Source organism: Thamnophis sirtalis, unplaced genomic scaffold (genome assembly GCF_051295495.1).
Source record: "Thamnophis sirtalis isolate CommonGarterSnake01/CBP01778 unplaced genomic scaffold, rThaSir2_p1.2 scaffold_5, whole genome shotgun sequence".
Lineage (NCBI taxonomy): Eukaryota > Metazoa > Chordata > Lepidosauria > Squamata > Natricidae > Thamnophis > Thamnophis sirtalis.
Window position 1 is genome coordinate 57,414,822 of NW_028261385.1, and position 24,958 is coordinate 57,439,779.

The 24,958-nt window shown below is 45.9% G+C and overlaps 1 protein-coding gene across 1 annotated transcript in view; it reads right to left on the reverse strand.

Annotated features, from left to right (window-relative positions):
- The window catches only part of LOC148045389 (maestro heat-like repeat family member 5), a 75,757-nt gene that overhangs the window by 39,913 nt on the left and 10,886 nt on the right, over positions 1-24,958 (reverse strand). Inside the window, exons 2-11 of the mRNA XM_087716198.1 lie at positions 17,778-17,914; positions 12,184-12,300; positions 11,605-11,727; positions 10,907-11,056; positions 9,901-10,020; positions 7,987-8,066; positions 2,942-3,077; positions 1,458-1,553; positions 1,201-1,305; positions 391-526 (exon numbers count right to left, since the gene is read on the reverse strand). Coding sequence (XP_087572324.1) covers positions 391-526; positions 1,201-1,305; positions 1,458-1,553; positions 2,942-3,077; positions 7,987-8,066; positions 9,901-10,020; positions 10,907-11,056; positions 11,605-11,727; positions 12,184-12,300; positions 17,778-17,914 — 1,200 coding nt within the window. The remainder of the gene's footprint in view (positions 1-390; positions 527-1,200; positions 1,306-1,457; positions 1,554-2,941; positions 3,078-7,986; positions 8,067-9,900; positions 10,021-10,906; positions 11,057-11,604; positions 11,728-12,183; positions 12,301-17,777; positions 17,915-24,958) is intronic.

A 24,958-nucleotide genomic window follows, 5' to 3' on the forward strand; every position in this document is an offset into this window, starting at 1 on the left:
CATCTTCCTCTCCCTCTCGTCCTCTCTCTTCCCTCCCTTCTCAACTCCTCCTCCACTTGCTGCTTCTCTTCCTCCTCCTTCTCCTCCCTGTCTTCCTTTCTCGCTCCCGCCCCCTCCTTGCTCCCTGCCCCTCTCTTCATCGTTCCTTCTCTCTCCCCCCTCCTCCTTCCTCCTCCCTAGCTGACTCACAACATGAGAATCGCCTTCTTAAAAGGACCCCTGGCCCTGAATAATGCCAATATCAACTGCCAATTCCAGGCATCTCTGCTAAGCCCAACGACCCAATGTTTCTTGGCTAAGCCACAGACTGTGCCACCCAATGCTCTCCTGGGCAGGGAGCATCCCTGGTCTTCTTGCAGCAAGTCAACCCTTGGAGTCCAAAGTTCTCACCCATTTTGCTCATGAGGAGGTAGTGCAGGTGGTAGGCAGCCTCTGCGGATGTCTGGCTAACTTCTGGACTGGTGTCGCCAATGTGTAGGGCCAGCAAAGCAACCAGCTGCCCCAGCAAAAAAAAGTCAGCTGTGGTCTAAAGAAAGGAAGGGGAAAGGAGGGGAAAGAGGAGAGAGAAGGGGAGGGGGCTCATGAAGCTATCAGCTGGCTGAAATCAGGGAATAAGAACCACAGAACCACAGAATCTTAGATACACAGAATGATAGAATCATAGAATTATCAAATATTTGATTAGAATCTTTGAATCACAGAACCTGAGAATTACAGGATCTCAGAATCTTTGAATCACAGAACCTGAGAATTACAGGATCTCAGAATCTTTGAATCACAGAACCTGAGAATTTCAGAATCTCAGAATCTTTGAATCACAGAACCTGAGAATTACCGAATCTCAGAATCTTTGAATCACAGAACCTGAGAATTACAGGATCTCAGAATCTTTGAATCACAGAACCTGAGAATTTCAGAATCTCAGAATCTTTGAATCACAGAACCTGAGAATTACCGAATCTCAGAATCTTTGAATCAAAGAACCTGAGAATTATAGAATCTCAGTATCACAGCATGACAGAACCGCAGTGGCTGGAAGGAACCGTGGAGGTCTTCTCCTCCAATCCTCTGCTCAAGCAGGACTCCTTGTATCCTCCTGGTCACATCCCAAAGGTGCTTTTCCCAAAAGGCAGCTGGACTTTCTTGGGGGGTTTCCTTTCTTTGAAAACATTTTCCTTCTCATCCCAAAGGGAGACTTACGTCAAAATTGACATTTTCTGAAACGAAATTGAAGAGGTGCTTGATGGTCTTGAGGGCCCTCCATCTCTCGTGGCTCTTGGGAGAATCGATCCAGGGATTTGTGTGCTGCCAGGGGAAACGAAGGAGAAGGAGGAAAGGAGGAATGGGTCATTCCCAGTTGGAAGAACCACAGACTCCACAGGGGGACAGAAGGGCCAAATCCAGCCTGAACATCTGGCTGACCGGGCGACCCACCCCAAGAAAGGATCTCTCTTTACCATCAGGATCTCCTGCAGGGCATCCAAATTGGGAGCTTCAGACAGCAATCCGGTCAGCATGTTGTTGCAGGCAGTGGCTATCTGCTGATAGAAATCCTAAAAAAAGGAGAAAATGTCAGAAGGAAGGAGGGGGGGTCAAGGAAGGAACGGCTCCTGAAAGAGGCAGAAATCCAGGGGTGGGGAACTGATGGCCCTTTTATGACTGGGGTACTGCAGCTCCCAACCTTTCTGAGCCACCCATGGAATTCTGGGAGTTGAAGTCCAAAGGTCTGCAGTAAATGGAGTAGCTGACCTTGCAGGGCCATTTTTTCTTCCTTAACAATTCTGGGAGATTCAAATACAGGCAGTCCTCATCTTACAACCACAATAGAGACCAAAATTTCCAATGCTAAGTGAGACATTAGTGAATGTTGCCCCCATTTTACAAACTTTCTTGCCACAGTGGTTAAGTGTATCACTTTGGCTGTTAAGTTGGTCACACAATTCTTAAGTGAATCCAGCTTCCTTATTTACTAGTCAGAAGGTCACAGTAGGGGGGGTCATGTGACCCTATAATACTCCGACCATCATAAATCTGATTCGGTTGCTAAGCATGTGAATTCTGAGGGTTATCTGAGACTACCTAGGAATCAGTGGTGGGTTTCAAAAAAATTTCGAACCTACTCTGTGGGTGTGGCCTCCTTTGTGGGAGTGGCTTGCCGGCCATGTGACCTGGTGGGAGTAGCTTGCTGGCCATGTGTTTTCTCTCTCTCTCTCTCTCTCTCTCTCTCTCTCTTTCTCTCTCTCTCTCTTCTTCCTTTTGTCTCTCTGTCCCCTTTTCCTTTTTTTCTTTCATCTCTCTCACTTTTTCTTTCTTTTTTTCTTTTTTTCTTTATTTATTTCTTCCTTTCTTTCTCTTTCTCTGTGTGTGCGTGTGTGCGCGTGTGTTTGTGTGTGTGTATGTGTGTGTGTCAGTGTTGGGTTTCAAAAAATTTTGGAACCTCTTCTGTAGGTGTGGCCTGCTTTCCGGGTCCACTGGTGGAACCTCTTCTAAACGGTTTGGTGGATTTGACGAACCAGTTCTACCGAACGGGTGCAAACTGGTAGGAACCCACCTCTGCTAGGAATCATAGCTAGTGCCTGCAGACCATGGTTGCTCTGCCACACCATGGCCCTTCTTTTGTTGGGGGCAAAGGGAGGAGATGGGAATTGGTCTTGAGAAGATCCTTCAACCAGAAGATAAAAGAGAAGTGGAGGAAGAGAAAATAGATGGGGAGGAAACCCCCCTGGAAATGTTTAGGGCTTCAAAATAGGGACTCCTGGGATCCAGAAACGTAGAACAAGAAGGGGAAGCAAACTTTCAAGACCAAAGAGGAAGGGACAAGCCAAGGGGACCTTTGGCTCGAGGGATGGATCCAGGGCTGTTGAGGAGATCAGGAATCCTGTTCACTGCATCCTTGTTTCAGGTGGCTCCCCTATTGCTTTGCTCCATTTGGACTGCTCACCTGAGAGTGAGATGATGGGGGTTGGCTATCAGTCTTCATTGTGGGCACTTTGATAGTTGGCAATGAAAACACCTTCTGGATGCTTTGGTTGACCACTTTAGACCTCACCTCGGAGTTCAAGGGGGGCTTCATACGGCTGATGAAAGACAAGAAAAGAGGAGGGAGGTGTGAGGAGATCCTAGACTCAGGGGGCTAAAAGGGACCTTGGATGTCTTCTACTCCAACTCTTGCTTGATGGTCCTTAAACCATCCCAGTCAGATGGTTGTCCTCTCTTTTCCCGAAAACCTCGAGTGATGGAGAGCACACAACATCTGGAGGCAAACCCTTCCACTGATTGATTGTTCTCAGTGTAAATAATTTTCTCATGGATCTATCTATCTATCTATCTATCTGTCTATCTATCTATCTATCTCTCCCTCCCTCCCTCCCTCCCTCTCCATCCATCCATCCATCCACCCACCCACCCATCCATTCAGCCATCCATCCTTCCACCCACCCACCACAGCCCTGATATTTCCTCCTATGGAAAGTTATCACCCCGCCCTCTCCCAGAAAAATGAAATATCCTAGGAAATATTGAAAAGGCAGAATATTTCCCTGGATGTGAAAAGGAAGAGAGTATAGCTCCCTGCAGCTTCCTGCCCCCACCCCCTTTGTCAAAGAGGTCATTAAGATGATCAAGCTAGTCCCTTTACATAATAAAGAATCCTCCCCTGCAGCTCCAGGTGATGGGATTAAGCCATGATGATACTGGCCCTTTACCCAATTCACCCAATGGCATCTGAGAACTCAACCAAACCTGGATTCAAAACGCAGCCTAGAGAGTTGCCCCTGCATGGCCCAATGGGAGTCTGACAACCAATCAGAATACATTTGTTACACAGGAACAGGAAACAGAGGTGGGACTGAACAGGTTATAAAAAGCCTAGCAAGCCCCTCCCTCAGCCCTTCTCTTCTTCTCCACCAACATTGAAGAATGTGATCACCTTTTCCGTTCAGGACTCAAGCCATGTGGTCCTGTCCACCATTAAAACCAAGCAGCCAAGCAGCCACCATGTCTCCAGTGTCTTTTTCCCCACTTGAAGCTGAACCCAGAAGGACATTTCTTCCAACAATTGGCACCCTAGATGGGACTCTAAGGAGCCTAACCAATGGATATAGCCTAGGTAAGCCTCCCATGCTGGCACAGACCCCAATGAGTCTGTGGGTGGACTTTATCTTGGCCTTAGCCATTTGGATCTAGGTTTTAAAGGGGTTTTGACTTTGAGCTCAAAGGCTGCCTGGAAAGAGGGCGACTACTTTTAAATTTTAATTCTCTAAAATTTAATTTTAAAGCATGGCAAACCATGGAAATATGTGTATGCCTGCATGTGTGTGAATGATCATGAAATTTTTCTCCCAATCACAGCTGGATCTTGGTTCCTGTGTGTTTTATCAAGAGAGCCTGGAAAGTATTAGGGTCAGGCCAGAGCACAGGACCTTCTGTTAGGGAAAGGAAAGTGTGTGTGAAAATGGATGGAAAAGTGAATGAAATTTTGTTGTTGTTGTTGCTTTTGTCCTCTGAAAGCAAAAAAGCAAAGGCCCATTGTGTGTAAAGAGAGGAGGTGCTGGTATTCACTGCAGAGGGGCAGAGGCCCACCCCAGATTTGGATCATTTTGGATCTGGAAAATTGTTAATCCCATGGGTGAGGGTCAATTCCCCTCAGGCAATTCTCCCACTTGAAGAGTAACAAAAAGGATCTTCAAAACCCAAGCCTGACTGACTCAAAAATGATGCTGCCCCATTGCCCAGTAAAGCAAGATATGTTGGACTGGTGATCTCATGAGTAGGAGTTCCCGGGCTCATTGTGTGTAATTTTAAAAATACGAAATAGCCTGGATTGCATACTAGCTAAACTCAATTTGGCCTCACTAAAATAAGAGCTAAGGCAGGTTCAAGTCCCTCCCTGGGCAGCTGTAACTTAAAGGAAAAGCATGGCTGTGAAGAATTTTGGGACCTCTGCTTGCTTGTTCAGGATAACCCGCTCCCTCCTGAAGGGGAGGGATATGGGTAAACTTCTGCGAGGTAGAGCTGAGGAATTTGTCCGTTTTTTCACAGATAAAGTTGCTCAGCTTCGGACAGACCTGGACTCCAATTGTGCAGAGCCAGCCGAGGTACCAGAGGTGGGTCTTGAGCAACATCTTTGGATTGATTTTCAACTTGTTACTCCTGAGGAAGTGGACAAGGCCATGGGAGTTGTGAGTGCCTCCACATGTGCGCTGGACCCGTGTCCCTCCTGGCTGGTCGCAAACAGCAAGGAGGTGACACAGGGCTGGATCCAGACAGTTACAGCCTCCCTTTGGGAGGGGTTCTTCCCCCCCATTAAAGGAGGCGGTGGTAAGACCCCCTCCTGAAGAAGCCATCTTTGGATCCAGCCATTTTAAATAACTATCGTACAGTCTCCAACCTCCCCTTTGTTGGGAAGGTTGTTGAGAAAGTGGTGGCCTTTCAGCTCCAGTGGTCCTTGGATGAAACCGATTATCTAGACTCCTTTCAGTCTGGATTCAGGCCTGGCTACAGCATGGAAACTGCTTTGGTCGCACTGACCGATTATCTCTGGAGAGCCAGGGACGGAGATCATGCCTCCGTCCTAGTGCTCCTTGACATCTCAGTGGCCTTTGATACCATCGACCATGGTATCCTTCTGCGACGGTTGCAAGAGGTGGGGGTAGGAGGCACCATTCTTCGGTGGTTCTCCTCCTACCTCTCGGACAGGTCGCAGTCAGTGTTGGTTGGAGGGCAGAGGTCGACCCCTAGGCCCCTTAAATATGGGGTGCCGCAGGGTTCGGTCCTGTCCCCCCTCCTGTTTAACATCTACATGAAGCCGCTGGGTGAGATCATTCGGCGGCACGGGATAAAATATCACCAGTACGTGGACGATACACGGTTGTATCTGTCTGCCCCGTGCCAACTCAGTGAAGCAGTTTACGTGAAGTGTCAGTGCCGGCAGGCTGTTAGGGTCTGGATGGGGGTAAACAAGCTTGTACTCAATCCTGACAAGACCAAGTGGCTTGTGTTTTTTCCTCCCAACAATTGGTCATGTATTCCATCTCTCAGGCTGGGGGTGAAATTTTACGCCCCTCAGACACGGTTTGCAATTTGGGAGTCCTCCTGGATCCACAGCTGACTTTAGAACATCATTTGTCGGCTGTGACCAGGGGGGCATTTGCCCAGGTTCGCCTGGTCCACCAATTGCGTCCCTACCTGAACCGGGAGGGTCTTGCAACAGTCACTCATGCCCTTGTGACCTCAAGACTGGACTACTGCAATGCGCCCTACATGGGGCAACCCCTGAAGAGCATTCGGAGACTTCAGCTTGTTCAGAATGCAGCCACGCGAGCGATCGTGGGTGCGCCCTAGTACACCCACGTTACACCTATCCTCCTGAGCTGTACTGGCTGCCTATTGGTCTCTGGATACGCTTCATTGTGCTAGTTGCAACTTATAAAGCCCTTCATGGTATTGGACCTGGGTACTTGAGAGACCGCCTGCTGCCAATTACCTCCCAAAGACCTATTAGATCCCACAGACTAGGCCTCCTCCGAATTCCATCCGCCGGCCAATGTCGATTGGCGACCACTCGGAGGGAGCCCTTCTCTGTGGCTGCTCCGGCCCTCTGGAACGAACTCTCCGTGGAGATCCGGACCCTCACCACCAGGCTTTCCGCAAAGCCATTAAAACCTGGCTGTTCCAGCAGGCCTGGGGCTGATGAGTTCCCTGCTCAAATTGTGTGGCTGTTGATTGTTTTTAAATTGTCTTTGTATTTGCTTGTCCTTTGTTTTTGTTTTGTACTATCCCCCCCCCCCCCCGGTTTGTTAGCTGCCCTGAGTCCCTCCGGGAATAAGGCGGCATACAAGTGAAATAAACCTTTGAAACCTTTGAAACTTGTCTGGAAGCTCACAAAAAGTGATATCTGATATTAATTGGCAAGGAAAATTGGATACTGTAAATTTCTTTCCAGAAATTGTGCCCTGGCTGCTAGACTTTCATGGTTAAAAGCTCTCCGGGAGGCACTGAAGAGATCCTTCTGCTGTCACTCAATGACTTTCCATCAGGAAAAACAATTAAGTCTCCCTAACCAGACCAATTTTAATCTTTTGCCAAGAAGGTGTGTGTCCCACTCATATGTTTAAAAAAAAGTAGGGATTGTGGAAAGTTATCACTCAACCCTTTCCCAGAAAAATGAAATATCCTAGGAAATATTGAAAAGGCCGAATATTTCCCTGGATGTGAAGAGGAAGAGAGAATAGCTCCCTGCAGCTTCCTGCTCCCACCCCCTTTGCCAATTGGCCATTAAGATGGCCAAGCCAGTCCCTTTGCATAATGAAGAGTTCTTTCCTTCAGCTCCAGGGGGATGGGATTAAGGCATGATAATATTGACCCAATTCACCACATGGCATCTGAGAACTCAACCAAACCTGTATTCAAAATGCAGCCTAGAGAGTTGCCCCTGCATGGGCCCATGGGAGTCTGACAACCAATCAGAATGCAAGCTCAAGATCAAAGGCCAGAGAGGGCATAAAACCAGAGACTCAGCTTCTCTTCTCCACCAACATTGAAGCATGTAATCACCTTTTCTGTTCAGGGCTCAAGTCATGTGGTCCTGCTCACCATTAAAACCATCTTTCCAAGCAGCCTCCATCTCTCCAGTGTCTTTTTCCTCACTTGGAGCCGAAACCAGAAGGACATTTCTTTCAACACATCAATGAAATGGAATTTGAACTCCTGCTCTCCTGGATCTATCTATCTATCTATCTATCTATCTATCTATCTATCTATCTATCTATCTATCTATCACTCCCTCCCCCCTCCCTCCCTCTCTCTCTCCATCCATCGAACCATCCATCCACCCACCCATCACAGCCATGATGTGTTCCTCAATGAAATGGCATTTGACACCCCTCCCCCTGCTCTAGAGCATGGGCACTTTCCATGGAAATCCCATCACTTGGTGCAACTCCAAGTTCCTCCCCAACTGGTGGGGAGGGTGATGCAGGTACGTACCTCATGCAGGTGATGGTGAGGATGGCTTGATGGAGAATTACGACAGACAAGGGTCTCATAGGCTCATCTTCAATGACTTCCTGAAAGGAGAAGGAAAGACATGTAAGGAAGCTCCTGAGATGTGGCCACCATCCAGCTGGCACTATTCCCATCTCTACGCCTTTCCTGGTTGACATGGAAAGTCCTTAACTTGCAACTGGTCGCTTAGCCACCATTTAAAGTTATGACGGATCTCTCCAGGATCCCTCTTAGAACTAAGGGGAAATTTCCATTTCCAAATAGCCATTTGTCTGAAGTGGTATAGGGTTTTCTGGCTGGACTAGAGGACCTCCAAGGTCCCTTCCAACTTTGTTCTTCTTATTCTAACACCCAAGGACTACTTATGACCCAGATTTGAAGTTCTGAGATGCTCTTCTTCCTCAGGGATCAGAGGATAATATTTTGGTCGCTTGGCAATCAGCCTGCATTGAAGGAGTTTGCAGTGTCTCCTGACCATGGTTTAAGTCAGGGATGGGTAACTAGGGCCTCACTACGACCTGTGAACTTCAACTCCCAGAATCCCTGAAGGTCGGAGGATTCTGGGAGTTGAATCCACCGTTCTTAACGTTATACAATTCCGCCCTCTGCCATTCTGGACATTGGCTGTGTAGTTTCTTCAAGAAAGTTTCAATGCCTTTTTTTTTCTTCTTTCTTCCCTTAATTTCCCATTTCTATTTTTCATTCTAGTTTATATATTAAATATTTGTCTGTCCGTCTGTCTCTCTCTCTCTCTCTCTCTCTTTCTCTTTCTCTCTCTCTCTCACTATCCATCCATACATCCATACATCCATACATCCATACATCCATACATCCATACATCCATACATCCATACATCCATACATCCATACATCCATACATCCATACATCCATACATCCATACATCCATACATCCATATCTATCTATCTATCTATCTATCTATCTATCTATCTATCTATCTATCTATCTATCTATCTATCTATCTATCTATCTATCTATCTGTTGTGGCCCAGCAGGAGCCGTTGGAGCTGCCACCAGACTCTGACTGTGAGGGACCAGATGAGTTGGCTCTGGAGGATATGGAGGACCCTGGACAGTGTTCCAACTCCAAGCAGGGCGCAGAGAAGCTGGTTGGCCACCAGGAGGCACCTGAGCCTTGGACCAGTGGGGAGGAAACAAGGGAGAGTGACCCTGAAGTCAGCAGTGAGTTGTTCCTGGATGCTTGGCACTGAAGAACTACTAGACGTCAGGAACAGTTGCGCAGTTACAGAAGGTAATTGCACACAGCTGGTGGTCATTAGGCTCCTCTACAGACTATAAAAAGGACTGCTTGTGCACACGACCCTCTTGCAGAAGTTAACGCATTGACTAAAAGTTGGAGAACTTTTGTAACTAGATTGGCAGGCTGGATTGCTGCCGAGGCTTGTCTGAGTTGCTGCCAAGGTCCTTATCTGTTGTTGTGCTTGGCTTTCAGCCACCGAGGTTTTGGTGTCTTGCTAATAAAGTACATTCCAGTTAAGTTTGTCTCGGCATTCATTGCTGGACGGAGGAGGGGTCAGAACACTATCTATCTATCTATCTATCTATCTATCTATCTATCTATCATCATCATCATCTATTTTTCTGTCTGTCTGTCTGTCTTTGGATATAAAAATAAATACTAATAATAAAAACAAAGGAGATGCCAAATTCACTTAACAACCGTGTGACTAATTTAACAGTGATTCAGCTAACAACGGAGGAAAGAGAAGTCATACAATGGGACAGAATTCACTTAACAGCTCTCCCACTTAGCAACAGAATCGTTTGGGGCCCAATTGATTGGAACTAAATTCAGTTCAAATTCTCTTTCAAACTTAAATGCACCCAGGAGCACCTGCCCCCCCTCCCCACTTACGCTGATCTTCATGGCCAATTCCTGTTTGTGGGGTAGATGGAGGTCTTGCCTCCTGCTGAAGGCAGCCGCTTTGGTGACCATGATGATGGACCTCATGAAGGCTTTCTTCAGGCCTTCGTCCTGGGAAACCCAAGTGGGAAGAGGGTGAGGTGAGAAGACACCAGGAGGAAGAGAGTGCATCTATTTATTTCAATCTTTATGTAGCCGACCATCTTTTCTTGAACTCCGGGGGGCTCCCAATCAAAATACCCTCTGGACATTCTGGGTTCTAGTCCCGCCTTAGGCATGAGAGGCAGTTGAGAGACTTTGGGTCAATCACCAAGAGATGGAGAGCTCTAGTCCCGCCTTAGGCAGGAGAGGCAGCTGAGAGACTTTTGGCCAATCACCAAGAGATGGAGAGTTCTAGTCCCACTTGAGCCATGAAAGTCAACTGTCTGAGCCAATCACCAGCAGTCTGTGAGTTCTAGTCCCACCTTCAGCATGAGAGCCAGCTGGGTGAGTCCACATCTGGCCCAGTTCTTCTCTCTCAATCCAACACACATCACAGGATTGTTGTGGTTGTGTGAAAAGGCAGAAAGAGGATAATGCGCTGCCTTGAGTGTAATGAATGTGATATGACCATAGATAAAGAACCCACTAGCATTTCATCATCTCCAGGGCAATTGGAACAGGAAGCAGATCTGAATGGGAGGCATAATTGGGGGCTGGAGGTCACTTGTTTTAAACTAGATTCTCCCAGCAACCTCTAAGAACTGCAGTCGGGTTGTCCTTGTTCACCAAAAGGGGATATTTGTAGCTCAGGGTTCAACTGTGGAGCCCTTGGTGCTCCCTGAGCTTGGTTGGTTTTCACAGACATTTCTTATATTTTTTTCACCATCAATTGAAATCCAAAGAAGCAGGGATTAACCCCAGACAAACAAGGCAGCAGTAAACAACAGATCAAGGAACTAACAAGAGGAAAGCAACAGTTCTGCTAGCATTGACACGAGGGTGGAAACCAGCCTACCTTGTTCATGGTGGAGTACTGGATGAGAATATTGGACATGATGGGTTGGATGAAAACACCCAGGTCTTCAGGGGAGGCTCCCTGGGCTGCTTGTCCATAGCAGAGGATTAATGTTGTCCTAATCCTTCTGTCAGACACAAACTTTGGGTCCTGCCAGGACAAAAATGAGGGGGTCAAACTCTTTCCCAAAGCACCAGAAGACAAGACAAGAAGTCATGGATGGAAGCAGATGGAGATTCTTAGTCATCCAGGTCATTGTTGTCCCAAAGGGGTTTTTTCCAAAGGCAACCGGACTTCTTTTTTTCCTTGAAGAGGTTTCGCTTCTCATCCAAGAGGTTTCTTCAGTTCTGACTTCGGTCAAAACAGAAGAAGCTTCCTGCATGAGAAGTGAAATGTCTTCAAGGACAAACCAAGCCCTTTGAAAAAGCACCTTTGAGTCTACTTGAGATGTTTGTTGGGCAATTAATTATCTTCTCTAGACTTATAAAATGGTCCTCCAGGAGATGGAGGTGGAGAATTTCCAGCCCCACCTACAATCTCAGCGCTGGTCTCAAGTCTTTGAGATCTATGACTAGTCTGAAGAGACCAGATGGCCTGGAGCATCCATCCTTCTAAACATCTAGGACTTTCCTTCCCAGAATCCCCCAGCCTTCTTCTCTACTGAGTTTTGGACCTTGGAACCCCATCCCTTGTCTTACCTCATGGGAGTCTTCCAAGAGAGATGGTCTCTTGGGCTGTGCGATGTTACCGACCTCCCTGAGGACCAAGAGAATTTCGGGAAGATGATGGTGTGCAGCGAGGTGGATGCTCTCCGAGATTCCCTAGGCAAAGTGATGCTTGTGAATTAGGACATTTGCATTTTCTTTTTTTAATCATCCTCTTCTTCTTCCTCCTCCTCCTCCTCTTTGCAAGCCCCAGGCCCTTCTACCACTGATGAAATTACCTAACTGGGTAATAAAATGTCTGCAAGAAAGCAACCAAGCCAGAGAGCACCAAGGACCCCACAGTCTTCTTCCTCCTCCTCCAAAAACCCCATAGTTCTCCTCCTCCTCCCCTCCTTTCTCTTCTTCCTCTCGTCCCCTCCTTCCTCCTCCTCCTCTCTATTCCCTTCTCCTCCCTTCACCTCCCCTCTTCAAAACTTGTTCCCTTCTAGAACTGATGAAATGACCTAGTTGGGTCACAAAAGGTCTACATTTCTTGCAACCAAGCTCAGAGAGCACCAAGGACCCCACAAAGTTGGAGGTCTCAGCCCCCACAGGCAGCCCACTCCCACTCACCTCTCTGTCTGTCTCATCTTCAAATGAGATTGCCAGAAGCTTCTTGAGGTGATCTTTCACAATGTCCTTCTCCTTGGTATTTCTCAATTTTAAGCCGTAATATTTGTAAAGCTTTATCTGAAGGTTGGAAAAAGAATTTGTGAGTCTGAGGGAGCTCCATCCATCATCCAGGAAAAGGAAGCATAGGACAAAGGATGATCAGAAAAGGAGCAAGTGTGTTCAAGCACAGAGCCATTTCCAACTAAGCATGGCTTACTTGCTATGGTCAAATCTGCAGGGAACAAGAGTTGCACCAATAGCAGTGTTCCAATATCTCAGAGGTAGCCCCAAAGAAGAGGGAGTCAACCTATTCTCCAAGGGACCAGAAGTCAAGACGAGAAGCAATGGATGAAAACTTATCAAGGAGAGAACCAACCTAGAACTAAGTAGAAACTTCTTAGTGGAAAATCTTAGTAGAAGACCTCCGATGTCCCTTCCAACTCTCTTATTATGTTATTCTGTGACTAATAAAGGCGTGAGCCAACCAGAACTAAGTAGAGACTTCCTAACAATTAACCAGTAGAACAGTTTGCCTCCAGAAGTTGTGAGTGCTGCATCACTTAACGGTTTTGAGATTGGACAACTATTTGCTAAAATGGAAAAGGGTTTTCTGCTTGAGCAAGGGGTTGGACTAGAAGATTTCCAAGGCCCCCTTCCAAGTCTGTAATTCTAATATTCATTTGTTGTCTAATATCGAAGAAATGTGGAAGCATCAAAAAAAGGATGCCAAAGGAGAGACAAAATGAAATGACAAACGTTAAAATGACTTTTAACATTATAGGAAAGCATTTCAATTGTTGAATTAACCCACAGCCAGTTGGCCGTGACTAGTGGGCAGTGGAGAGTTGGCTACAGGAATTTGTCCTCTTTTTTTAAACAATTTTTATTTGTTTCTGAACAAGGACAAACACAAAAATAAAAATAAAAAGCCATCTTCCATTACAAATTGTAGAAAGTGTGTGAGTTGGTTACAGTACTTCCATGCATCTCTTCCTTAGTCATCACCTGCTTTTCATATCAAATCACATATTTTAAATTTACCCATATTCATGTATATTGCAATTATTATATCTCAACATTAATTTGACTATAATTGTTTTTACAATTTTATATATAATATTCAAAATCTAGAATAGGATTATACAATAACATTCCATTAAATCATCCTAAAATCATCCAATCAAAATGCATCTTTATAACATATTCTAGATAAAGCTTTTAAACCTCCTCATAATCTCCATATATTGTTTATATAAAATATCATATTATCAAACTAATATATCTATGTGTATTGCTATCATTATTAATCATTATTTAACTATAGCTATTGTCACTTCATTTTATACATATTACTAATAAACTAAATTTACCTTAATTTTTATTATACATTTTCATTGCATCAACCTGTATCGCTCCAGCAATAGTACAGTCTTATATCTCTTGCCATTTGTGGCATTAATGTTCTAGTTACTTTCTTAATAAATCTTGTATAAACCTCCCTCAGCAACATGCTGTTCCTTTCGTATCTCACAAAAGCTTGAAACCCAACACCTGCTCTTTCCATCAGCTTATCTTTGGTTATCACTAGTGCTTCTATCAAGATTTCTCTCCTTATCTCCGTCAATTTTCTCTCTTTTCTTCTTCTGGGCTTTGAAGTCTGGGGTAGAGTTCCAATCCATCCATCTCCCCTTTCCATATTCCGCTCTTGCCATTACCAACCACGCTCACTTTGTTGTCAGTATCCACAGTTTTCTTATCTCTTTGCTCATTTTTTTCTCCATCTTTCTTTTTCCTGCTGGGCCATTCTTTCAATTTTTCAGATACTGCCACTATGGGGTTCAAGACTATTTTAATAAACTTGAAAGGTTCATTTATTATCTTTCAAGTCAAAAATGTTGTCTTCTCTCCAATAGCTAGTGATAGAACTTCCAAAAAGCACCTGTATAAACAACTTGTGCTCTTTCAACTATCACTCTCAGTAAACAAGCTGAAAGAACCTTGAATCTCAAGTGATCAAAGAGAAAGAAGAAAAAACAATGTATCCAGCCTCCAGTCTCTAAGTGGCAGCGTAACTGCTTTCCTCCTGTTGTTACAACCCTCTTTATAATCCTTCTTATTATCTTCTTTATATTCCAAGCTTAAGAAGGAAAAAAAACCTGTAGCTGACATCGTGATGGCACGATGTGCAATCTTGGTGTTTCAAGTTCGCAGTCGAATTCCTGCCACTGGATGTTCCTTTTGGACCTAAACTGTCCCGCAGAGACGGTGATTGAAAAGGGCCCCTCCTGCTGATCTCAAGAACATCGCAAAGTCCCTGAAAGATCCAGGAATAGACTTTTTTTTCCAGTGACAGAAAAGCAGCTAAGGAAGCTGCTGAAGTTTGGACAGCCCCGGAAAGCAGAAAGAAAGCAGAAAGAGAAAGTGTGTCGAATAGGTGAGGAAAATTTATTATTAGAGGAAGAGAGTACCCAAGAAAAAAATTAAGTTAAGATTGAAGACAAAAGACTGTAGGCAGCGAGATTGATCTGCATTGAACTTAGTGCCTTATCCAGTTTCTAATTTCTCTTTTTTTCATGGATAGAACTTTTGCAGGGGCTCCCTATTTTTTAAACTGAATGGATTAATTTTTTCTTCTTTTGCTTTCACTTTTGCTTACACCTATGGATTAAAATTTTTCTTTTTTATATAATGCTTGATTTGATTGATTGGATTGTTTTTGATCTTCATTTAAGGGTTTGTTTTCTTTCTTAAGCTTGGAATATAAAGAATAAAATAAGGATTATAAAGAGGGTTGTAACAACAGGAGGAAAAGCAGTTACGCTGCCACTTAAAGGCTGGAGGCTGGATAAATTCTTTTTTCTTCTTTCTCTTTGGAGGGAAGACAACATTTTGATTTGAAAGAAAATAAATGAACCTGTTTGAAGTTTATTAAAATATCCTTGAAGCCTATAGTGGAAGTATCTGAAAAATTGAAAGAATGGCCTAGCAGGAAAAAGAAACTGTAATATTGCAAATGGTTATGTTTGAAATTCAAAATCTATTAGTTGTGACAGAGAGAAATGAAAAGAGATTGGAGAATACGGAATACAAACAGAAAAATCTGATGGAGAAACTGAGGATGTTTAGCAAATGAAGAAAGATGGAAGGAAAAAATGAGCAAAGAGATAAGAAAACTGTGGATACTGACAACAAAGTGAGTGGGGTTGGCAATGGCAAGAGTGGAATATGGAAAGGGGAGATGGATGGATTGGAACTCTACCCTAGATTTCAAAGCAAAGAAGAAGAAAAGAGAGAAAAATTGATGGAAATAAGCAAGTTGTCCTCTTCTGACCTTTGTCTAAGACAACTGGTGCCCTAAAAGGGGAAAAGCTCAGCATATTTACCTTCTCTTTAGACCAGAAGTAGGAAGCATTTTGTTGCCTTAAAAGCTTCTGGTTGATTGGCTGCCATCCATTCATTTTCCCCCTGGTGAATTTGTGGTCTGCAGGAATCTGCTTTGACAACAACAACAACAACAACAAGGACAACAAAAAAGAAGTTGTGAGGAAGTGAAGGAGCAGAGGAAGGAAGAGGTTTTTCTATGTTTCCAAGGGGAGGGTTGATCTCCCTTCTGCCTCAGGGTGCATCGGATCATTGATTCGACTTTTCTAGCTGGGACAGATACGAAGCCCCCTAAGAAGGACCATCCAGATTGCATCAGCTGGAGCCAAGGAAGCTTTTGAGAGGAACAGAAGGAAAAGCTCTGCCACAAACGGTGAGATGAAGAGTCTGGATTTTCTTCCTCTGTCTGTTATGGCCAGGAAACAACCTGTCTCCAGAGGTTGGTAGTCCTTGATTTAGCAACATCTACAACCTGTGAAATTGCTTAGTTGGGGAATGTGACTGATGACCCACCTTGGGGGAGGGGGAAACAGGGTCAGAGCTAACACGCAAAAAGTGAGGTCAGAGTTGGCTCCAATTGGATGGGGTGGATATGAAGCTCCTAATAAATAACTGGATTTCTTTTGAAGGTTGGGTTGAGGCTCATGATTAATTGGGGCATCCCTCACATAGGGAACATTGTCAGTAGTACAAGGGAGTACAAGGTTTTCAGAGTGGAGGAGAAGAAGGATTTTCTTGCAGACGTTTCATGGCCCAAGTAGGAAACATAATCAGAGCTAGAAGGGAGTGAAGTTTCCTCTCTGTTTATACACAGTAGCTTGCCCTAAATAAGCAGGGAGCAAACATCACACTCACCAGCACTGATGTGTAGTTGGGTCATGAAATGTGTGCAACTAAACAACCAAGTTCAGGGAGCACCAAGGGCCCCATCTTCTTCTTCCTAGCGTATTCCCATAGGTGCAGGGTCTGGTTTTTGGATCATCGAGGGCCACTTAGTTCCGTCACCTACATCGCCTGGGAGAAGGCCTGCTACTTCCATATCTTTGTTGATGACCTCTTGCCATCCCTGTTTTGGATGCCCATAAGGTCACCAGTCATTGACTTCCAGTTGGTAGGCAGTCTTGGCCACGGTGGAAGGTGCTGCTCTCAGGATGTGTCCTTATCAGCGGAGTCGGACTTCTCTCATCTTCTCTGTAATTGGTGCCACACCAAAATGTGGTCAAATGGTGTCATGTGTAATGTGGACAGGAAGGGAGGTGCCCGATATCCAAGTGGTCATTTGCATTTCCATGGCATGGAGAGAGATTTTGCTCCCTCCTGTTGCTGCCCAGCATTCAGGGCCATACAGTGCAACAGGAGGATGGTTCTCTCGTAGATCTTAGATTCAAGATGGGTTGGCATCTGTGTGTCCCATAACACATCAGTGAGTTCTCACCAACGCATCCAGGCTGCACTCATCCTTGCTTGCACCTTGCCATTAATGTTCCCTTTTATTGTGGCCCTCCAGTGGAGCTGGCAGCAGAGTCGGACAGTGAGGAGGTTGTGGAAAAACATGGGCCAGTCCTGGGGACTGAGGGAAGCTCAGACGAGGGCTCAGGCATTTGGTCGGTTGGCTGTTTCAAGAGTGGAAAGTTCTGTTTGTGACTATAAGAGACTCCGTGCCAAGTGTTGCCTTGCCCTGTGTTTGGAAACTGATTATCTGGCAGCTCTCCAAGCGAGATAAGGTTCGTGTAGATAAATATTCCTCTGAAAGACTGTTTGCCAAGCCTGGCTGACTCTCAATGAAAGGAATTCACAGTTGTGACCAAGACTCTACTTCTTGCTTTTTAAGGAAGCCTGGGTCAGAAGACCTTTGCCTTGGAGGTGGGATCCCAGATACGCAAAAATCTCCACCTTCTTTGGGTTTTCTCCGTGGATTGGAAGCGTTCCAGGGCTGGTGACAGACTCTAAGGACCACATTGTCCTGATGTTCAGGAGAAGTCTGAAATGGTTGAGGCGATCATTCCATGGTCCTTCCATGCTCCTCCCACCAAGGGCCCCATCGTCCAGCAACTTCTCCAGAACCATCTTTGTCTACTTTGGGGGTCAGTTATCTCTATCATGGCAGCAGTGGCTTCTGCAACCTCTCCACAAAGGACCTCCGGGACCCCAGTGACACAAACCCAGCTGCTTACCTGGGGAGGATGAAGATGTTCCAAGATGGTATCCAAAATTTGCTTCTCTTCCATCGAGTCCAATATTTCTTTCACCGATCTGCATTTGAACCACCGCTTTGTGTCCCACAAATAGCGGAAATGTTCATCCGAGAGTTCTGGGAAGGAGACACAGGATGAGATCAAGGGGCAATTGGGCAGGAAGAGCCTTCTTGAAGGGAAGAGGTTCAGGTTTAGGTTTATTAGATTTATATGCCGCCCTTCTCCCAAGGGCTCAGGGCGGTGTACAACATTAAAAGAAACACATAATACCAAAGTTTAAAAAAATTAACTAGAATATCCCAAACCCAATTAAAATTGACAATGACATTTTTTTTAAAAAAAATCAAATTAAAATTAACAGTGATCAATAATTTATATTGTTTTGTTCAGGCCAGGCTGGCTTGCTGGAAAAGCCAACTTTTTAGGGTGCGTCGGAAGGACCGGAGGTCGGGGATTATACGAAGCCCATTCCAGAGGGAAGGCGCCCCCACAGAGAAGACTTTCCCCCTAGGGGTCACTAGCTGACACTGTCTGGCCGACGGCACCCTGAGGAGGCCAACTCTGTGGGATCACACTGGACGGTGGGAGGCTACCGGTAGCAGTAGGTGGTCTCTCAGGTATCCTGGGCCTAAGCCATGGAGCGCTTTAAAGGTCATAATTAGTACCTTGAATTGCACCTGTAAGACAACTGGCAACCAGTGCAGGCTGCCTAAAAGGGGTGTAACATGGGAGCACCTAGGTGCCCCCATGATAATCCGCAGAGCCGCATTCTGGACCAGTTGAAGTCTCCGGGTGCTCTTCAAGGGCAACCCCATGTAGAGAGTGTTACAGTAGTCCAAGTGAGAAAGGACGAGGGCATGAGTGACTGTGCACAAAGCATCCCGATCCAGGAAGGGGCGCAACTGATGTACCAGGCGAACCTGATAAAAGGCCCCCCTGGTCACGGCCGTCAGGTGTTCTTCTAAACTAAGCCGCGTATCCAAGAGGATGCCCAGATTGTGGGCCCTTTCTGAGGGTGCTAAAATTTCTCCCCCTGTCATCAAAGTTGGAACAAGATGCACAAATTGGGATGACGGAAACCACAGCCACTCCGTCTTGGAGGGCTTGAGGGGAAAGGGGTGTGTATGGGAGGGCCAGGCTGAGCCTGAGAAAGGGGTAAAACCGTGTCACAAGCCTCGAGTCCCTGATCTTCATGTCCTTAGACAACCCTCTGGAGAAGGAACAGAGAAATCAAGATATAAAACAGCATATAAAATTAGTCAAGAAATATGAAGATTGATTTAGGGTGGCCATTTTTTAAAAAATGATAAGATTAAAACTTTGGGAAATTTCAAAGCAGTAAATAAAATCCCAAGAGCTGAGAGGGTCTCCGCCATTTCCTCCCTGCCTGATGAAGGACAGTGGCAGGATTTGGGTTTCGCTCATCTAGAGAAAAGAAAAGCAGTGTGTTTGTGTGTGTATGTGTGTGCGTGTGTGACATGAGAAGAGTCTTCCAGTATTTTAGGAGCTGGCACAAAGAGGAGGGGGTCCACATATTTTCCAAAGCACCTGAAGACAGAAGAAGGAGCAATGGATGGAAACTAATCAAGGGAGAGAAGAAACTTGGAATTAAGGAGAAACTTCCTAACAGTAAGGACAGCCAACCAGTGGAACAGCCTGCCACCAGAGGTTGTGGGTGCTTCATCACTGGAGGCTTTTGAGAAGAGATTGGACAGTCACTTGTCTGTTATGGTATAGGGACTCCCGCTTGAGCAGGAGGTTGGACTAGAAGACCTTCAAGGTCTCTTCTGGCTCTGTTCTGATAGATGGATTAATTGATTGATTGATTGATTGATTTATAGGGTGGGAGGCTACCAGTGGCAGTAGATGGTCTCTCAGGTATCCTGGGCCTAAGCCATGGAGCGCTTTAAAGGTCATAATTAATACCTTGAATCACACCTGTAAGACAACCAGCAACTAGTGCAGGCTGCCTAAAAGGGGTGTAACATGGGAGCACCTAGGTGCCCACATGATAATCCGCGGAGCCGCATTCTGGACCAGTTGAAGTCTCCGGGTGCTCTTCAAGGGCAGCCCCATGTAGAGAGCGTTACAGTAGTCCAAGCGAGAAAGGACGAGGGCATGAGTGACTGTGCACAAAGCATCCCGATCCAGGAAGGGGCGCAACTGATGTACCAGGCGAACCTGATAAAAGCCCCTCCTGGTCACAGCCGTCAGGTGTTGTTCTAAACTAAGCCACGTATCCAGGAGGACACCCAGATTGCGGGCCTTTTCTGAGGGGGCTAAAATTTCTCCCCCTGTCATCAAAGTTGGAACAAGATGCACAAATTGGGATGACGAAAACCACAGCCACTCCATCTTGGAGGGCTTGAGGGGAAAGGGGTGTGTATGGGAGGGCCAGGCTGAGCCTGAGAGAGGGGTCAAACCATGTCACAAGCCTCGAGTCCCTGATCTTCATGTCCTTAGACAACCCTCTGGAGAAGGAACAGAGAAATCAAGATATAAAACAGCATATAAAATTAGTCAAGAAATATGAAGATTGATTTAGGGTGGCCATTTTTTAAAAAATGATAAGATTAAAACTTTGGGAAATTTCAAAGCAGTAAATAAAATCCCAAGAGCTGAGAGGGTCTCCGCCATTTCCTCCCTGCCTGATGAAGGACAGTGGCAGGAGTTGGGTTTCGCTCATCTAGAGAAAAGAAGGGCGGTATGTGTTTGTGCGTGCGTGAGTGTGTTTGTGCGTGTGTGACATGAGAAGAGTCTTCCAGTATTTTAGGAGCTGGCACAAAGAGGAGGGGGCCCACATATTCTCCGAAGCACCTGAAGGCAGAAGAAGGAGCAATGGATGGAAACTAATCAAGGGAGAGAAGCAAGCTGGAATTAAGGAGAAACTTCCTAACAGTGAGGACAACCAACCAGTGGAACAGCTTGCCACCAGAAATCTGATATGGTATAGGGACTCCCGCTTGAGCAGGAGATTGGACTAGAAGACCTTCAAGGTCCCTTCTGGCTCTGTTCTGATAGACAGATTGATTGATATTGTGGGATGGGCTGTTGTGATAGGAGAATTAATTGTAATTGCAATTGTAATTTAATAAATTTATATGCCATCCAATCCCATAGGACTCCGGGCAGCTTACAAATACAAGAGTGAAATAAAAATAAAATAGGGAAAAAAGAAAACAGATTTAAAAGCAACACACCATACACTCAAACCTAGATGTGGCTGGACCTCATTCATGGGTTAACAGCCCCAGGCCTGCCGGAACAGCCAGGTTTTACTGGCTTTTCGGAAGGCTGAGAGAGCGGGAAGGGTCCGGATCTCTGCGGGTAGATCATTCCACAGGGCCGGAGCAGCTACAGAGAAGGCCCTCCCCCGAGGGGTCGTCAGCCAGCATTGTCCGGTCGACAGCACCCGGAGGAGGCCCAGCCTGTGAGATCTTATTGGCCGTCTCACAGATATCCAGGTCCTAGGCCATGTAGGGCTTTAAAGGTGATAACCAGAACCTTGAAGCACATCCGGAGACCGATAGGAAGCCAGTGCAGCTCACGGAGGATAGGTGTAACATGGGTGTATCTAGGTACACCCGATATCGCTCGCGCGGCTACATTCTGGACCAACTCTAGTCTTCGAACACTCTTCAGGGGCAGCCCCATGTAGAGCGCATTGCAGAGAAGGCTGCTTCCAGAGGTAGCCCAACCCTGTAGCATAGATACCTGGATATAAAGATAGGATGGCATCTTGGGAGCATTTTCTCCCCTGGTCAATGCTGCTTCTCTCAGCCTTTCCCCCCTCAGGCCCTCTTTGCAGGGAAGGAGGCTCCTTCTGGCCATGCTTGACCTCCATTTGAGGAGCCCTTGAAGGGGTCTTGACAGTTCCTTTCTGGGCCAAATCAGGCAGCCCCAGTACTGGAAGCTGACTTTTCTTCCTGCCTTCCTTTGGAGCTGGAGAAGATTTCATCAGCAGAGGCACGACCTGTGTGGCTCGCTGAGCAGCTGAAGAAGTGGATGGGTGGGAGCCCGAGAATTGGGCTTTATGGTTGTTCCACAGCTGTGGGTCATTATTAGTGATTTGTGGATGGGCCTCCTGGCTGTCCTTCTTCAGGAAGGGCAACTTGTTCAGCCTGTGAGACATCCTGCCGTGAAGAATGAACACTTGACCTGGAAGCAGATCCTATCAACAAAGGAGAAGGTTTGTAACTCCAGAGGGGTCATTGGTGGTTCTGTCTGTCTGTCTGTCTGTCCGTCCGTCTGTCCGTCCGTCCGTCCGTCCGTCCATCCATCCACCCATCCATCCATCCATCCATCCATCCATCTATCTATCTATCTATCATCTATCTACCTACCTACCTACCTACCTACCTACCTACCTATCATCTATCTATCTATCTATCTATCTATCTATCTATCTATCTATCTATCTATCTATCTATCATCTATCTATCATCTATCTATCTATCATCTATCTATCTACCTATCTATCTATTTATCTATCTATCATCTCTCTCTCTCTCTCTCTCTCTCTCTCTCTCTCTCTCTCTCTCTCTCTCTCTCTCTCTCTCTCTCTCTCTCTCTTTCTCTCTCCACCTATCTACCTATCCCATGTTCTTCCTGGGTCAACTCAGAAAGCTCAGACTGCCCAAGGAGCTGCTGATTCTACAGAGGAATGATTGTCCTTTGTACCTCTACAACTGTCTGGTTTGGCACCGCAAACAAACTAAAAGTCCTCCAGAGAGAGAAGACAGAGAGCGAGCAATAGGCAGCAGAGAAAAAGCAGAGCTGCTTAACTCAAGGCTCCAAAGCTCTCCTCTCCTCCCTTGGGCCTTTCCCAGTCTGCCCTCAGGGGCCATGACATCACAGCATCCTTTATGTCTCATGGGGGCAGCTGAGGCCATGACTCCAGGGGCCTCCCACTCCCCCAGGTGACAGGGGTGGGATATGAAGGGTCCCCTTGATCACATTGGCCATATCATGGGGAGCAAAGCCAGGAGTCTCCTATAGAATGACCCAATGGGAGGGAGGGAGGGAGGCTCTCCACCTGCTGGATCTCCAAAGACCCCAACCAAGATTATGGCTGATCCACCTTATTCTTACATGGTACATTATATATGATGCAGGATACAGGATTCATGATATATGATATATGACATTATGTGATGTGATGTTACATTATCTTATATGATATTTTGTAGTCCTTGGTTTATAACAGTTTGTTTCATGACAGTTCAAGTCTACAACGGCACTGAACAAAGTGACTTATGACTGTTTTTCACACTTATGACCGTTGCGGCATCTCCACGGTCACATGATCAAAATTCAGATGCTTGGCAACTGACTCATATTTATGACGGTCGCGCTGTTGCAGGAGGGACATGATCCCATTTTGTGACCTTCTCACCAGCAAAGTCGATGGGGAAGCTGGATTCATTTCACAACCACGTGACTAACTTACAGAACAGAATAAAGCTGGAAGGGACCTTGGAGGTCCTCTAGTCCAGCCCCTGCTCAAGCAGGAGAAGCTACACTATTTCCTGATAAGGGGCTCTCTAGTTTCTTCTTGAAAGCCTCCAGTGATGGAGCTCCCACGATTCCTGAAGGCAGCTATTCCAGGGGTTAATTTTCCTCACTGTCCGGAAGTTTCTCCTTAATTCCACTCTAGGGATTCACTTAACAAAGGTGGCAAGAAAGGTTGTAAATTGGGGCAACACTCACTTAACAACCATCTTGCTTAGCAACAAAAGTTTTGGACCCGACTGGAGTCGCAGGTCAAAGATTCCCTGTATTTTAGTTTCCTTGCAGACCTTCCAGAATCTCTTCTTTGTGAGATGGACAACTTAGATGAAGAAAGAAATAAAATTTGTTGTGAAGTTTTTTGTGATTCAATGCAGCTTCTGGTTCCAGAGCGGAGTTTGCTTCAGTGGCTTTAGACACCAGCAGCTTTTCCATTTCGGAGTTTCTTAACCTCTTCCGCTTTGAATGACTTTTGTGGCTTCAGATCTCCCTGGAATCAGTTTTGCACCTAACAATTCCTTCTTTCTTATGGGGTTACAGGGCATATCAAGGCATCTGCGGTTTCTCCAGACATTTGAGCTGCCCTTCACTTGCTGGACATTTCCTGGATTGGACAAAAACAGTTTCATTACTGGAAAAGACTTTATGCACGAAATAAAAGATAATATGTTAAACAACAATATGAGATGGTGTTACATTCAGAGTCCCAGTGTCTGTTAGAGAAATACCTTATTAAAAATGGATATCTTCAATGCTCTCGCTGAACACAGTTATCTGCTGTTATCATGCATCACAGCTATTGCCATAATTAGAATAAACTTTGAACTGAGTGGAATTCTCCAATTATTTCAGAATAACCAAGTTGGAAGGGACTTTGGAGGTCTTCTAGTCCAACCCCTAGCTTAGGCAGGTGACTCTATATCACTTCAGACAAATGGTTGTCCAACTTCTTATTTAAAATTTCCAGAGTTGGAGCAACCACAAGTTATGAAGACTGGTTGTCCCACTGCTTGATTGTTCTGACTCGCTGGGTGTTTCTCCTTAATTGCAGCTTGCTTCTCTCCTTCATTAGTTTCCATCCGTTTAAGAAGAGACTAGACAGTCACTTCTGTGAAATGGTACAGCTCCGTGGTGGTAAACCTATGGCCCATGTGCCAGAGCTGGCATGCAGAGTCCTCTCTGTGGGCACACAAGCTGTCTCCTCAGTTCAGCTCCACAGTGCTTGCCTCCCGCTGGCCAGCTGGGTTTCAGGTCCCTGCTGCACATGTGCAGAAGACAGGATGTGTGAGGGGGGGCATGTATGCAAGCACAGGAGGCGTGTCACTTGCCGTGGGATCGCATGCACATTGCATTTGGAAGGTTTGGGCGCACATGTACGCATTCACACCAATTCACACGCACTTTGGGCACTCAGTCCGGAAAAGGATACCCATCACTGGTATAGGTCCTCCTGCGTGACCAGGGGGCTGGACTAGAAGACCTCCAAGGTCCTATTCTCTTCTCTTCTATTTCCATCTCCATTTCCATTTCCATTCCCATTATTATTATTATTGTACAATTGTATCACAGCAGCCAGTTGTTTCGCCAGATTTGGCATTGGTTACTAGTCGGGCCCCACCCAGGGGCCTAGGACGTCGTAACGTATTTTCGTA